This window comes from Athalia rosae, chromosome 7 (assembly GCF_917208135.1).
Source record: "Athalia rosae chromosome 7, iyAthRosa1.1, whole genome shotgun sequence".
Classification (NCBI taxonomy): domain Eukaryota; kingdom Metazoa; phylum Arthropoda; class Insecta; order Hymenoptera; family Athaliidae; genus Athalia; species Athalia rosae.
The window spans coordinates 11939852-11954546 of record NC_064032.1 but is presented as its reverse complement, the minus strand read 5'-3'; the positions used below and the strand labels follow the sequence as shown (position 1 = coordinate 11954546).

Sequence of the window (14695 nt, the reverse complement as noted above, 5' to 3'; positions counted from 1 at the left end):
GTACGTTCTCGCTGAAAGTTCTTTTCCCGTGAAATATCCCACGGGATATCATCTGCGCAGAGTCCGCGAGGCATTTCGTTCCGACCGATTCCCACGATGATCGTTGGAATTCCGAATTATTAAATCGACGGTATCGACGGCGCGAACCCTGAAAACTATGCGAACGGGAAGTTTTTTTTTATTTTTTGTTTTTCTTGTTTTTTTTTCTACAGAGCCGTATTTTTACGAACGACTTTAAAAGCGTTTCGCGCGGCTATAACCGAACACACTCGAACGATTCTTTTTCCACGGTTTGCAGATTACGATTCGATAATTATCGCAACGCGGTTTATGTATTATATTATACCTTACGAAAACTTTACGGAATATTATTTGGCAAGCGAAATTTCTGCCCTCGTTTAATATCGGCCGAAGGATATAAGGCGCGGGTATACCCGATATCAATTAGCGGAGGAAAATTTAATTCGTCTAGACAACGAGATGCTCACGAATAATCCGCTTTTTTCTTCGTTCTCCTCATTTTTAATGTACGAATAATTATTGGGGGAGGGGGGGAGAGGGTAAAAATTGTGCGACGGAAATTTTTAAGACCAACGGACAAAAAGAAGCGCATCGAAGTACTCCGAGGAAAATTGTTCTACGAATATAATTTCGAATAGAGCGAAACAACGATCGTTTTAGCGGAAAACAATTTGTCTCCATCGGCTCGTTTGGCTTCGACACCGATACGACAGAATAGAGAATTGGAAATGTAAAAAAGAGAGATGCAAAAGCGGAGGTAAAGAGAACCGAACGGAGGAATGAAACAAATAAAACGGAAGAGAGGCGAGAAAAAAACACATTGTTCGAGCCCTCGATAAACGCGGAGCGCGCAGGGGTGTCGCGCGACCGTCTCGCTCGCGAGGATGGAAGAAGGCGCACACACCCGCCTCTCCTCGGACAATGTAGATGGGTTCGTTGAGATAGGAGTTTAACGTAGAGAGAGGGACGCGATACGGAGGATCTTAACATTCTTAACGTACCCGATGCTACACGGTACGATGAGGGGCACAACCGGTACTCCTATTTTCGACCTGTATATATATATATATATATATACAAGGTGTCCAAATTAACAACCCCCGTGGGGTGAGTTTTAAAAACCCCCAAGGAGAATATACGCGGTACGTAGCATAAAAAGTAATCGCTTACCGACCCCCGTCCGCGAAAGGGTTCGGCTGCGAGGTAGGAATTTTTTTTCCCACCGCAGTTTTAGCTTTGAAATATTTTATTCCGCCCTCTTTGCGGGCTCTCGCGTTCCGCAATGGTGGATCGGTAAATGCCCGTATATTTTCGACATATCTCCACGGGATTTTCTTCGTGTGACATGATAATTATATCGCTGGCATGAGGCGGGGAATCCAAACGAGAACTAAACCCCCCCCCCCCCCCGCGTCTCGAGTACAAGAATTTGCGGAATTAGCCGAAGATCGCGTGTTCAGGGGTTGTTATAATACGGTATACGGGAAAATCCAGGGTAGGTACGCGACTCGTTGTACACATTTTGCTAGACGACGGTGTTCTCCCGTTAACTTTTCGCCGATAATTGTAATCCATATTTCGCGAACAGTGCGTAACCCGCGACCGAATGCCCCGCGAATCGTCAGAACTGAAAAAGATGAAAATATCGTCATCGAAAATAATAAATTCCATAGTAAAAAGTTAACCAGACTGGAAACCGTTGTCACTGAAGAATGATTCGAGACGTTACCTGCGATGTCTGGAATGAATAGAAATCACGATTTGGAAAATCGTATAAAAAAAAAATTCTCAACGTCAATTTATCGATCCAAAAAGTGACAAATCAAACAGATCTCGATGACGATCGTATGGACGAAGAAAAAGTAACGCGTTAACGAAGTAACGGACTTCGCACAGCTTTTGAAGAACGTCTCAGACACCTCAGCTAGCCGCAGGGGGTCTACTCAATTACTCGAAAGCTTTCAAGCCAGCCGGTCGTGCGAAAATTTATTTCTTTCCTCCGATTCATTTTTTACATCGGAGAAGAAACTGCCCCGCGCCGCCGAGATCTCTTTCTGTTCTTTTTTTTTCTTCTTTCCTCTCCCTCTTGCGAACGAAAAAAAGAGAATAAGAAATTATCCGAACAATTATACTTTTTTGTATCCCGATACATCGAGACGAGATATAAACGTCCGGACCGATTATTGGAGTGAACAAAGTTCCCTCCGGCCACGAGATTCACCGTACCCTCCTGCCGCCGCATTACGAGAAACTCGAAGACAGAGTGGGAGGTCGAGAAGCCGTACACATGTGTGTATAATTAACGTCACGTACGCGTCACGATTTTCCATCGTGTTCTCACGAACGACGATATCAAGTGTACCGAGAAAATGAAATTTCTGTAGTTTACGTGTACATGTAAATACAGGCGTGTACGGTATAAGGGGGTTTGGAATCCAGATTAATTAATTGCGTTGATTAAGGTGTCCGACCCTCGTTAAATCATTTGACGGATTAAGCTCAAGCTTGGTTTAATTTACCTGATTGATTTCCCCCGTTGTTAATGGGTTGGTAATTAGTACTTTGCTCGAAGACGCTCGCATCTCGTCTTCAAGTTCAAAGTCTTTATAACTTCCAATCCCATCCCATCCACCCCCCCCCTTCCCCCCCCCCCCCACCATCCCCGTCCGTCCGAGTATCAAAGGATCTTATACCCTCTCGGCCCTACCCTTTACCGACCACCTTTTTCCCTTTTATCAAGCTTTCCATTTTACTCGCACATCTCCGAATCGCCCGTCCTCACGAATCCTCGCTAATTGACTTCCGCGTTCTTTCTGTAGATTCTTCTACTATTTTCACGGTCGACGATTCTGATGATCCCGTAAAAAAAAGAAAAAAAAAAAAAAACTGCTGAAAAATCGGCACCTTCGACGGGCCTCGAACTCCGACGTTTATTCGGGTCGGCCACCGACGGAAAAGGCGGCTGGTATACGACGACAGCTATGGGGTAAGAGGGCGACAAGTAAAAGGTGATGAGAGCTGGATTACCTGGACTATGTGGAAGAAAATTACGTCCCTACAGTCCACGTGGGCGAGGTGGGGTTAACGGTTGAGGTTAACGTTAACCGTTAACGTTCGCGTTTACGTACGCCGGGTGCCAGGTGCAAATCGACCCGGCACTACTCACCCTAATGTAGAAAACCTCTATATCCACCTGAAACCCACCACCTCGGCCACCGAGGGGAAACTTGTTCTCTCTTTTTTCTTTCTTTTTTTTTTTTTTTCTTTTAGCTCTCCTCTCTTTCTCCCTTCTACAATTACTGCTTCAATTCCCTCGCACTAGTTTCAGGGACGTACGCAGTTTCGTGGGATGAAGAAGAATAAGAAGAAGGTGGTGGAGGAGGACGAAGAGAAGAATAAGATGAAAGAACCACGATCATGAACAGCGAGTCGGTTTTTTTCTTTCTCATTCAGTTTTTATTTGATTTGATTTTTTTTTTTACCTTAGTTTTATTTCCCCTCCCTGGGTCCCTCCCCCCCCCCCCCGGCCCCTCTATTAGGAGAACTTAGATCTAATCTTGGTGAATTGGATCGAGTTGCGCCGCGGCGCTATGTTATTGGAATATTTTTCCCTACCTACCCCTACGATTTTGCGGAATTGGGGAAACTGATCCTCGGTTGATTATACCTATACCACCGCCGCCGCTACTGATACCACCGTCCCAAAATACGTCTCAATCATACCTTCGGCATCGATTAACTTCCGCGAAAGTGTATCTGGAAATTGCCTACTTCGGATACCAAAAGAATGAAGTCAAAAATATTATACACACGAACGCCTCGGTTACCACGTCGTAAAAAAAAAAAAAAAAAAAAAAAAACTCAAAAAATTTCCGTAACATGGTGGCGATTCGGTATAAAAAATTAAAAATACACCCGCTAATCGGGTGTTCGAAAATTTCGGGACTCGAGTCCACGCGTGAGAAGTGTTTTTGGGGTAGGTTTCGATCGGAAGGGATATGCGGGGCGGTGTTTCGGGTTAGTTTATACGCTCACGTGAGACGTCGAAGGGCGTTGTTTGTTATTTGGAGAAGGCGCGACAACCCCCACTTGCCTCGCTACGTTAAATAGACGGCTATACGTGCCGAGCATATCATGTACCATCCTACCGATCTTCTAACCAATTTCATTCAACAGCCACCACTGACACCAGCCGCGTAAACACCTGCAGCGACTCTCCTTCTTTTTTTTTTTTCTCACCATCCACCCTATTTCGAAGTCGCGCAGCGTTCACTCCACGAATCGAAAGGGTTGAAACGTGAATTCTTTCGATCGGATGATCGGATGGTAAAAAAACAATAAAAACAAACGCAGAGGTAATCATCTCCGGGGGGGGGGGGGGGGGGGGGGGGGGGGAGCGAACTTTTCATTGACCATTCGAAGAGGTAGCGAGGTGGTGCAGCGGAGGTATAACCGAAGGTAACTATGAAACGATGTCGTCCGTTCGCGAGCGCGGCACATACCTATGGGGGGGGGTCGGGCGTTTCGACGGTGGTAAGGTGTCCGGAGGTCTACAATGTTCGATTGTTATTTGAAATGGGATAGGCGTGTGCGGCAACTCGCGGGCTTTCGTATCATTCGCGTATATAGTTTCAATTGTTTGATATTTCACCGTAACCCCCCCCCTATTGCATGGTAAACAAAGGTGTTCCAGCGGTTAAGTTTCCGCTCTGTGTAGCGCGGTGCGCTTGTCGTCGCCGCCTCTCCTATCGCGCAACGGGATGAAAGTTCACCTGTGGAAAGATTGCAGGATCGCGTAATGGCCGTTCTATAATAACGATCGTACACACGTACCTTCGTGTGTGTACGGAGATGTACATAAGGCGTTCGTTCGCCGGCCGGCCGGTTGTGTCCGGTACACATCCGAACGGGGACGTTACGTGCGGTGGACGAGGAAAAAAAAAAATGAATAGAAAAAAACGAAAGAAAAGAAAAAAAAAAAATGAGGAAAAAAAAAGGAAAATTACATAAGAACGAAAATAAAGACACAAAGAGTAAAATGGCCGTGTCGCAGTGGCCTTATAGCCTCGAGTTACACACGAGAAATGGAACAGAGCTGCCGGCTGCTACATGGTACGTATACCGGAGCTTCGACCATAACCGATTTTACGATGGGAAGAGCGCGTTAAACGAGATTAACTTTAAGCGCGGAACGGGTCAGCGGCTGGACTGCTGTGCAGCGGTACCCATCCTCCACCCATCGGGAATCCCCGCATCGGTGAACGTTCTGTAGAAAATATTGTCCACGTGTACTTTGAAAGCTTAAAAACCATTCGAACCCGCGCGATACTTCCGGTGTAACTCTTTGGCTCTAGCAGCGACTCGGCGGATACCAGAGTGCGAAGGGATCGGATCAGCTCCACGGACTAGAAAAAAAACCCGGTGGGCAAAAAAACATTCGTCGACTGCAGTACGAGTGTCGAAAAATTTATTCGTCATTTGTAATACTAGGAATAGAGCGCACCGACTCGACGAAATCTGCGGAAATATCCGATCGACGGTTGGAATAAAGAATAAGAAGAGTTGAAACGAAAAACAGAAGAGATCCGGCGAGAATAAAATTGTCGCTAGGTGATTTCGAAATCAAAGGAAGTTTAATTGCTGCTCGGGGGTTGTGGAAAGGGGATTCGGGGATACGGCCGCCCTCCGGTTTTCACTTCAACCGCGTTCGTTGTAACGTGGGGACGTTTTTCGCGTCGTCAATTCACCGGGTATTATGTATGTATCTTTTCCCCGCGTTCCCGCGCTAAGCGAATAGGCCCACCGGCTCTAAGTACGACCGGATGGCCGACGACACGCGCAGTTTTTCACCCCCAATATTTTACGAGTCCTCACCCCGCGACCTTGGTGGCTTAACGAGGATTTCGGAGCGACGCGAGGCTGCCCTCGAACAAGGGTGTTCCAACAACGACGCCCCCCGGGGGTGGGGGCAGGGGGGGGGACGGGGACGGGGAAACTCACATTAAACACGGTCAACCTGCCGCCGATATAAGAATTTATCTGCGAGCTTTGAAATATTTTGAAAATTTCACGACGATCTCGCGATCGATTCAATACAAACAAATGAATAAATAAGAGGAAAAATTGATAAGGGGGTGGAAAAAAAAAAAAAAGAAGAAAAATGTACCACGGGTTAGAAAAGACGGCGAGGGTAAATCATGGGAAGTGCAGGAAGAGGAGGCCAAGGAGCCAGACGGTATAATACGTACAGCGGAGTAGTTTATTCTCTCAGGGGTTTCTTGTCAAGAAAATAGAGGCGGGACGGAGGGAGGGGGGAGGGGGAGGGGGATGCTCCGCCACTCTTGCATTTTCTCCCTCGGTGTTGTATATATACGAACGCTCGCATTGTGCGGATGAGAGTAGGATGAGAAACGATCCATCACAAATTTAATACCCAAAATTTTGGCAAATGTTCCGAACGCTTTAAGGGACCATTTGTTTTGCCGAATATTATTAACCGGCCGCGTTCTTGTACCCGGTGGTTCGAGGCGTCCTGAATTTTTCACCTTTCCTCACCCGCCCCGTCCACGCCTCCCGCGAACGGAGACGACGAAAGAGATACGAGGGGGACTCCGAGACGAGAGTGTGTATGTATAGATTGTACGCGAAAAACGAAAGAACGAAAGGAAACGAGGATGAAAATAACGTTTCGGGATCTGAAATTTTATACCGGGCTATTGAATCCCTCCCCTCCCCCTCGCCTACGTAATAATTTATGCTCGTACGAGAGGAGCGCGCGCGATTCCTAGGCACGTTAATAAACCATTTATCGATTTATCCATACCCCCATTTATCCTACGAGTTTCAAAGCTCCTCCATAGATAAACCCTGCCCAGGAATGCAGGGGTTTCCTCTCGATTTATGTCGCCCGAAGTGCAGTTCTATGTAGCAGGCGTCGCCACGCATCCCTCCCCCTCCCCCTTCCCCCCGCACCCCATTCCTCCCGCCCCCCTCAATTCGCCGCACTCTCACCCACCGCGTCGGACTATCGACGATGGGTGGCAGGTGCCGCACCTCATACCGCAATAATTGACGTATGGTCACGCAAGGAGAAAAACCGGAGAGAAAAGATAAAAAAATAAATAAAAATAAAGGGAAAGAGAAGGAGGAACGAAGAGATGGGCAGCCGATGCGGGGAAGGATATGAACAGGGAACGGAACGTGGGAGATGGTAGAAAAAAATGGGGAAAAAGTGTATCGTTCAAAATTTTCGGATATGTTCTGGCAAAGTTGTATCGTGCCGCATGTGCGTACAGCTGCAGAATCGGTTCTGCGAATTCTATGGAAATTCGATGGAGTTTTCGAGCAGTGCGTATTACCGATGTAATCGTATGCTACAATGATAATGATGTGGATTATTTTCGGAATAATAACGGACGAGTTAATTGTCACTAATTCGATACTCGTTAAACGAGAATAAAATGAGAACGAACGGATGCCGTTTCGCTATGATATCATCTCCCAATTTGTTAGACTGAATTAATAAACGTCGAATCAACAAACAATGAAAACCAATAACGTCAGGATTTACCTGGGTCAGGTATGAAAAATTTGACGGTATAATTCGAAAAACCCTTGAAAAAAAATATCATCGGAATCAACCGACGCGGGTAGGTACTCGCGCGAATCAAGCTCGATTAGTTTCCCCCCCCCCCCCATACTTTTCCGTCTCCCTCCGAATAATCGATGCGCGAATATCACCGAAGTTCGTTTTGACGCTGTGAAATATACCGCGGGCTTAGGAAGGGCAAAAATTAACCCACTCATCCCAACGAAACGCGTGTGTGTACGCACGGCTGAGTGAGTGAGAGAGAGAGAGGATGTGGAATATAATCTGAAAATCTGTTTTGCGAGGGGTTGAGAGTTTCAAGTTTACGCCAGGACTTTTCACGGCTCCCCGCTACTCTCGGGTTCCGCGGAACCCTATGCGCGCTACGTGTACACCCCAAGTTTATTCATCCCCGAACGGTCTACGCGTCCCGAGATGGTTCGCGCGTCGCGCCGCACGACGCGTCTCGCTTGGGCCGCGTAATCCCGCGGAGTAAACTTTTTGGCGTATAACCGGAGGATGGGGGCGATGGTGGGGGGAGGGGGGAGGGGGAGGGGGTGGGAGGAAGACCCGCGTGCGCGCCGACACGGTGGCCCCCGTAAAGCCCGCGCGAATCTACGAACGAACGAAGCTAAGCTCCACAAGTCGAGGCCAGGGGGATAAGCTTGATTCCTTCTCTTTGAGGCAACGGCGGTTCACTTTGCCTCTACATATCTAAGTCCCTCCGGTCCCTCCCTTCCCCCCTTCCCTTCGCCCCTCCCCTTTGCCCCTCCGCCGCCGCCGCCGCCGCCGCCGCCGTTTTCCATCCCCCGTACATCGGCCGGACAGCCGCACGCCGGCTAGAGGGCTTCCATAAAACGGGACTAACTTTTTTATTTTATAACCCTCCCCCGTCCGACCTTCGACCTTCGTAGGCCCGTATAACCCCCCTACTTATATACCCCATTGCCCGTAGACTGCCCTTTTATACATAAGTGTATGGTATACGGCCCATCGATGATACGACGGGGGGGGCGGGGGGGATGCAGTTTATGCTAATAAACTGTGAAATTTGAGCACGGCGGTAGGTGGGCCGGAAATGAATAGTGCCCGTCTTAAAACGTGAGTAATGGTTAACCCAACCGAAAAAAACTTTACCTTTTTTCACGTTTCCGCGACACGGAGGTAAAGTACGATTCCGTTATAGCGAATTCGAAATGAAAAATATTCGCTGTACAGGATCATCGTTTTAGACGTGGAAATTTTCGAACAATATCGTGTCATTTTCAACCGAGATGGCGATGATCTCCGTCGATATTATTTGCAGATTTGATATAGGAAAAAAATATAGAAAGAAGAAACGGGCAAGTAACTTATACGTATATATATAAACGTACATTGATTTCGAGGTGTTTTATATTCTGGCGAAGTATCGGGAGTACGGTACGGAAATGGCAGTAGCCCTTTTTGTCGTTTGAATATTTCTTTTTTCTTCCCTTTTTTCCGGTAGAGACTAGGGCAATTTTTAGCACCCGGTGAAACGATTTCGCCAAAGTATAAGGGTTTATATCGGGAGTTGGGGAGGGTGGAAACGGGGGGGGGGGGAGGGGGGTTATTTTCATCGTTGTCTCTGTATACACTGTATCGGATTATCCGTATATACCACATATATTGCAGCCGAAGCATGTACTTCGAGAGCCCGAAAGGATTCGAGGGCCGAAATAACGGGGCGAACATTTCTATCCGAAAGACGGTGTAGGATGGTTTGTCATACCTCGACAATAGCCAGGCATAGAAACCGACGATTTTGGAAGCGGCGGAGGGGAGGGGGGCGAGGATCTACGACGGATGGAAATGGAGGAAAGAATATTAGCGGAAGGAATACCTATGGCGGTGGGTGGTTGTTGGCGGCGGCGGCGGCGTCGGCGGTGGTATAAGGTAGGTAATATTTATCACCGTGTGCCCTCGCGAACCCTCGAGAGTAACTGTAACCCGGCTCACTTTTTCCCTCACAATTTAGTTAGGCCTGGGATTTAAATATATTCTAATTTATTCAGATCTAAAAGTCAGTTTATCCGAGTTTAGCTCCAACTCGATCCCGGATACCCGCGATCTCGCGGTTGTCCTCCGCTCCTCGGGGAAATAAAAGTAGAAGGGTATAGCGGTCGGATACAGTCCGCTCTTCACCTGGCCCCCGCGGAGAAAAATGGGGGTGGAATTTCTCCCCTCCACGCTAGATCACCCCTTTTCGGAGCTATACGAAATTTACTACCAATTATACCGATCCCCCGATCGAACGAGAAAAACCAAAAAAAAAAAAAAGGAAACGATTCGGTCATCCGAGCGTGGAAAATTTCAAATCTCTCGTCAGTCGGGACGTCGAGGTGTTCGAGTCGCGTCGGACGAGAGTGAAGCGAGGCAAATGACGGGAACGAGGAATAAGAAATAAAAAAGAAAAGAACAGCGTCATTCCTTCATACCCATAACGATAAATATCGACGGAGGAATTTCACGGGCGGGGGAATAAGGTCGGGTTATAAGGGCGGCTAGGGTGTTCCGCGTAACGTCAACCGACTCTGCAGAGAATATTCCGTAATATACCTACGTCATTTTCTTTCCTCTTTTTTTTTTTTCCTCGATTTTTTTCGACTTTTTCTTTTTTGTTTTTTTTCGTACGAGGGTGGAAGGAGCGCAAGAACCTCGGCGAGCGAGCCCGGCAAAGGGGGTCACTTTGCAAAAAGTTAGTCTCGTTGAATCTTCCTATTCTTCCCCCCGGGGTAAAGTTCCTTCTTCCGGGAGCAGACGGGCGTAGAGAGTATGGGAAGCTCGAAGAGGGAGTAAAAGTAAGAGAGGTTTATAGCGGAGGTTCGGCAATCGGAGGGACAAAGACGGGTGAAGATTCGGTGGTCTGGTGAATTATTGAGTGAACGAGTTCACCGGGTTTCGTATAACGTCGGACCACCGGCGCTGGCTAATTTGGACGTTGATATTTTTGGAGCCGGCGGAGGCGAACTAAATTGTCAATAACCTGAACGACGCGGATGGATTTTTTCAACCGAATTTACGACGCTACTGCATCAATCGTCCCCCCAGCGAAGTTGCGCCAATGAATTTCCATCGTTCATTCTTCTCGCCGCGATTATGTCTTACACCCTCGCGCCGCTGTGTTCGATATTTTTCGATATTTTTTGATCGAGATAAGGGTGGCGCGAGAACGGTGAAAATATCAGGGCTTGAATTGGGTGAAAAATCAGTTGCGTTTTTCTAATGGTTTCTTTTCTCTTTCGTTTTTTTTTTTTTTTTCCTTTTTCTTTTTACTTCTCGCAGCCGGAAGATATTATTATTCGTACGTATCGTGAACGTTTTGAATCCTTGGTTTAGTACTCTCGGAGGAAATCTTCTTCTTCCCAAAGTGATCTCCGATCTTGTGCGGCTGCTGGCTGCCGCCGCTTCTTCTCTTATATATATATATAAGTGTATAACGGCGTAACCCGACACACAGCGACGTTGAAAACTGAACTGGTACGCCGTAGTGCGCGGGAGTGTTGAAACGTGGCGCGGGATAAAAATTTTACATTAACTATGAACCCTTGCGCTATGGTTTTATTATCCCGGTATGAGGATGAAAATGGCAATTTAAGGAACGGTGGGGCAACAGCTCCCTCCGCGGTACTCACCTTCCAATCTGTCTCATTTCACATTCAGTTGCCCGATCCAATTCGCAAAACTGAGGACACATCGATCGACCGATTAAATATTTATGTGAAATGAAAAGAGAAAAAAAACAAAAAAAAAAAACAAAACAAGAATATTACTAGGAGAGAAGAAATCGACGAGAAAAGAAAAAAAATTAAGAAAAGTAGACGAAATCACACGAATCGCAAACGAGAAGAAATTCAAAGTTTTCCCTGTAATTTTATGTATGTACGTAAGTCGTATAGAATATCATGTATGCACTTACAGGTATATACGTGTATATCTGTAATACCAACGACGTCCCGTTCCTGTTGTAAAAATTGTATAAGAAGCATTGCCTGCCGTTACGCGAACTCTAACGAGCGTTAGCAAGATAAAGAAAGAATGAAAAAGTAAAGAGAGAAGAAAAATAAAGAAAGAGAGAAATAAGGGGGGTGAGGGGAGGGGGAGACGGGTTGGGACGGGGAGACCAAAGGTACGGAAAGGAGGACGAAGCGCAAAGAATAAGAGAAAGATATTGAACAAAAAAAGCAGGGCAAAAAAAGAAAGTAAAATTAAATTAAAAAAAAATCAAAACGCCCGGCCGGCGTTCATTTTCTTTTAATTATACAAAGAGCTTAAAGCTTAGTCATTAAAGAGAAGATTTTTAAACGCGTCCGCTTCTTATTATTCCCGGCCTGTCCGCGGGAGCGTTGCCTTTTTTAAAAAAAAAAAAAATCTTGATATTTCAAGAGCGGCCCAGTCGTTCCTCGAGGTAAATACCTGCGACTAATTTAAAATCAGTTCGAGTCGAGGATTATATTAATCATGAATCATTTCCCTAGTTTTTTTTATGTTTTTTTTTAAATATAGATAATGTACCTGTGAATGAAAAAAATAACGGAACAACGAATCCGAAATGGATAACGTTCAATCCCAAATGTAGCTTGAAATCAAAATCCTTTCGGAAGAATCAATACTATGGGTAATCCTGCGTGAGGGATTTTTTGTTTTTTTTCTCCCATTATGAAATAAACCGAAAATCGCATCGCCGAAAACGCGAATCGTTGCGAGAGATGTAAATTTTAGCTATTTTTTTTGTCACGTATTCGTTGACTCGGGACCGTCAACCCGATGACACTTCGTTGTCATCGCGTGCGCTGTTTCGGCACTGTACGATGTCCGCTGGTATCACACGTTGTCCATCTAATAAGTCCTGTTTTTTTTTTTGGTTTGTTTTTTTTTTTTTTGTTCGTTCGTTTTTTTTTCAAAAAATAAAAAGCACTGATCTCCGGGGGTCACGAGGTATGAAAAGGCCGCGAGGCGCAATTCCCCTCGTCGTACGAGCACTAAAAAGTCCCTCTTCCTCGAGGCGAGGAGATTTTATAAAGTTCCATCGGCTTCTTTTTCCTCGTGCCTCGTATACTTCGTTTCCGTATCGAGAAAAATGTCCGGCAATGTCTTTCTCTTTCATTTTTTTTTTTTTTTTGTGTTTTCGTCGCTTTTTGTTGTAATATTTTTACTCACCGTTTGCCGCCGTTAAGATCGGGTTGAGCGCCACCAAGAGTGCCAGGAAGACGAGGGTCATGTTGACCAGACTCGTCTTGCCTCTGGCAACCACCTGCACCTCCACTGCACTAAGCACCTCAGCACCTCGTGTCCGATCCTCCTTATTTCCTACAATTGGCAAAAAATAACCACAACGTCAATGACCAAGCGCCAATAAAAACAACGACGATCAAACTTTGTATTCCGCTTAATGAGCGGAAGAAAACAGGAACTAGAAAACAAGCGATCGCAGGTAATCTCGTCGGAACGATTTCCGACGTTTTCAATCACCCGGTACTCGGTGACGCACTTCGGAACACGTTTTTCTGACTTTTCTAGAGTCGCGAATTTTGCTGAAAATTTTTTCTCATTCCCTTTCGCACTCCGGAATTTCCAGAGATTTTTCTACCTTCAGCGGACGCACGCACGTGTCTTCGTGTTCGTTAATGTGTTCAGTGTACAGGTGTGACGTTGGAGAAAGAGAGAAAGAAAAAAAATGGAGAACAAAAAATGAAACAGATGAAAGATGTGCGTATACACGAGCTTCGAAAGCTCGAATTCAGTTTGAAGTAGCGCGTTGGGGGGGGGGGGAAAGGTATTTTCCCTTTTCGTATTAGACAACGTTTTATAATACACTCTCCTCGGTTAACATCGTCGTTTTTTCACTGCTTACTATCACCGACTCGGTTGCGAAGGAAAAAATTAGAAAAAGGGGGGAAAAAAATTTAACCAAAAGAGGAAGAGACCGATCGTTGTATAAAAAACTAGGACGACGACGATCACAGATTCGCGATAACGTTTCTCTTCTTTTCTCTATTACACCGCACTGTACGAACTCGCTAACATCACCATCTTGGAATTATTTCTTCTATCTTCTTCTACTTTACTCTTGATTAATTTCATTATTTTATGCTCGTAATTTGTTATTTTTTATTTCGTTCATTCCTAAGGGAAAAGTAAACGAGTCAATATTCACGGTGATAATTGAGCCGGTACATTTGAACCCGAAAAATTATGGTGGTACAGGTATAATTCGTCGGTGTGGAGGTTGCTCGAAAATTGTTGAGCATACAAAATAACATCAGCCTCGAAGATGATCAGTTCAGAGATAATTAGACAAATTTAGCCCGCTGTATCCCGTTTCAGATGCGAATGAGGATAATTTTTTTTTCTCTTTCTCTTTCCTCCCGCATTCATCTGATTTTTCAAGATTTCGGTTGATTCCGCGAGGACGGGGGGGCGGCCGAGGGAAGAAGGGAAGCGGCTCGGTAAGAAGACGGCGGGGAGCGAGTGAAATAAAACAAAAATAAAATGGCAAAAAGGTCCGAGGACTGCCGAAACCTATCGCCTTAAAAATGAGGTCCGATTTTACAGTTCACTATTCGGAGCTTTCGTAAGCTTATTCGGAACTTTAAGGGCGTGCAGGGGGTTGGTTAGGGTTATCCGCATCTTTTCTTATCTCCGGTGGTCTTTCGTTTTACGCCCGTTTTTTTTTTTTTTTTTTCTCTCCGCCTTTATCGTTTTCCTTACTATTATTATCGTTACACTTTCGCCTTCTTTTACGCAGACTTCTTCTTTTCTTTCTTCTAATTCAATTTATTTTACTTTTTCTTTGTTTTATTTATACAACGTTACGGCCACTGGTACAACTTCGCCGCGCACTTCCTCACGGGCGTATATTCTACATAAACGCGGCGGCGTTTACGATCACTCTCTAAAGTTTTTTTTCATCCACTGTGTCCACCGCGCAACGAAGATGAAACGGACGAACGCCGGAGTTGAAGGTGGAAAATTTGTCGAAATTTTAAGGACATGTCGAATGAAGATCCTTTTCACTCATCTCCGATTCAGCCCGATACCATCCTTACATTTTATAATACGATA

At 45.7% G+C, this 14695-nt stretch overlaps 1 protein-coding gene across 6 annotated transcripts in view; it reads right to left on the bottom strand.

The window, feature by feature from the left end:
• The window catches only part of LOC105686941 (tyrosine-protein phosphatase Lar), a 332804-nt gene that overhangs the window by 160506 nt on the left and 157603 nt on the right, over positions 1 to 14695 (bottom strand). For all 6 annotated transcript variants that reach the window (XM_048658459.1, XM_020852863.2, XM_048658461.1 and 3 more), the window contains one exon: positions 12791 to 12940. In XM_048658459.1, coding sequence (XP_048514416.1) covers positions 12791 to 12851 — 61 coding nt within the window. In that variant the 5' untranslated portion in view covers positions 12852 to 12940. The remainder of the gene's footprint in view (positions 1 to 12790; positions 12941 to 14695) is intronic.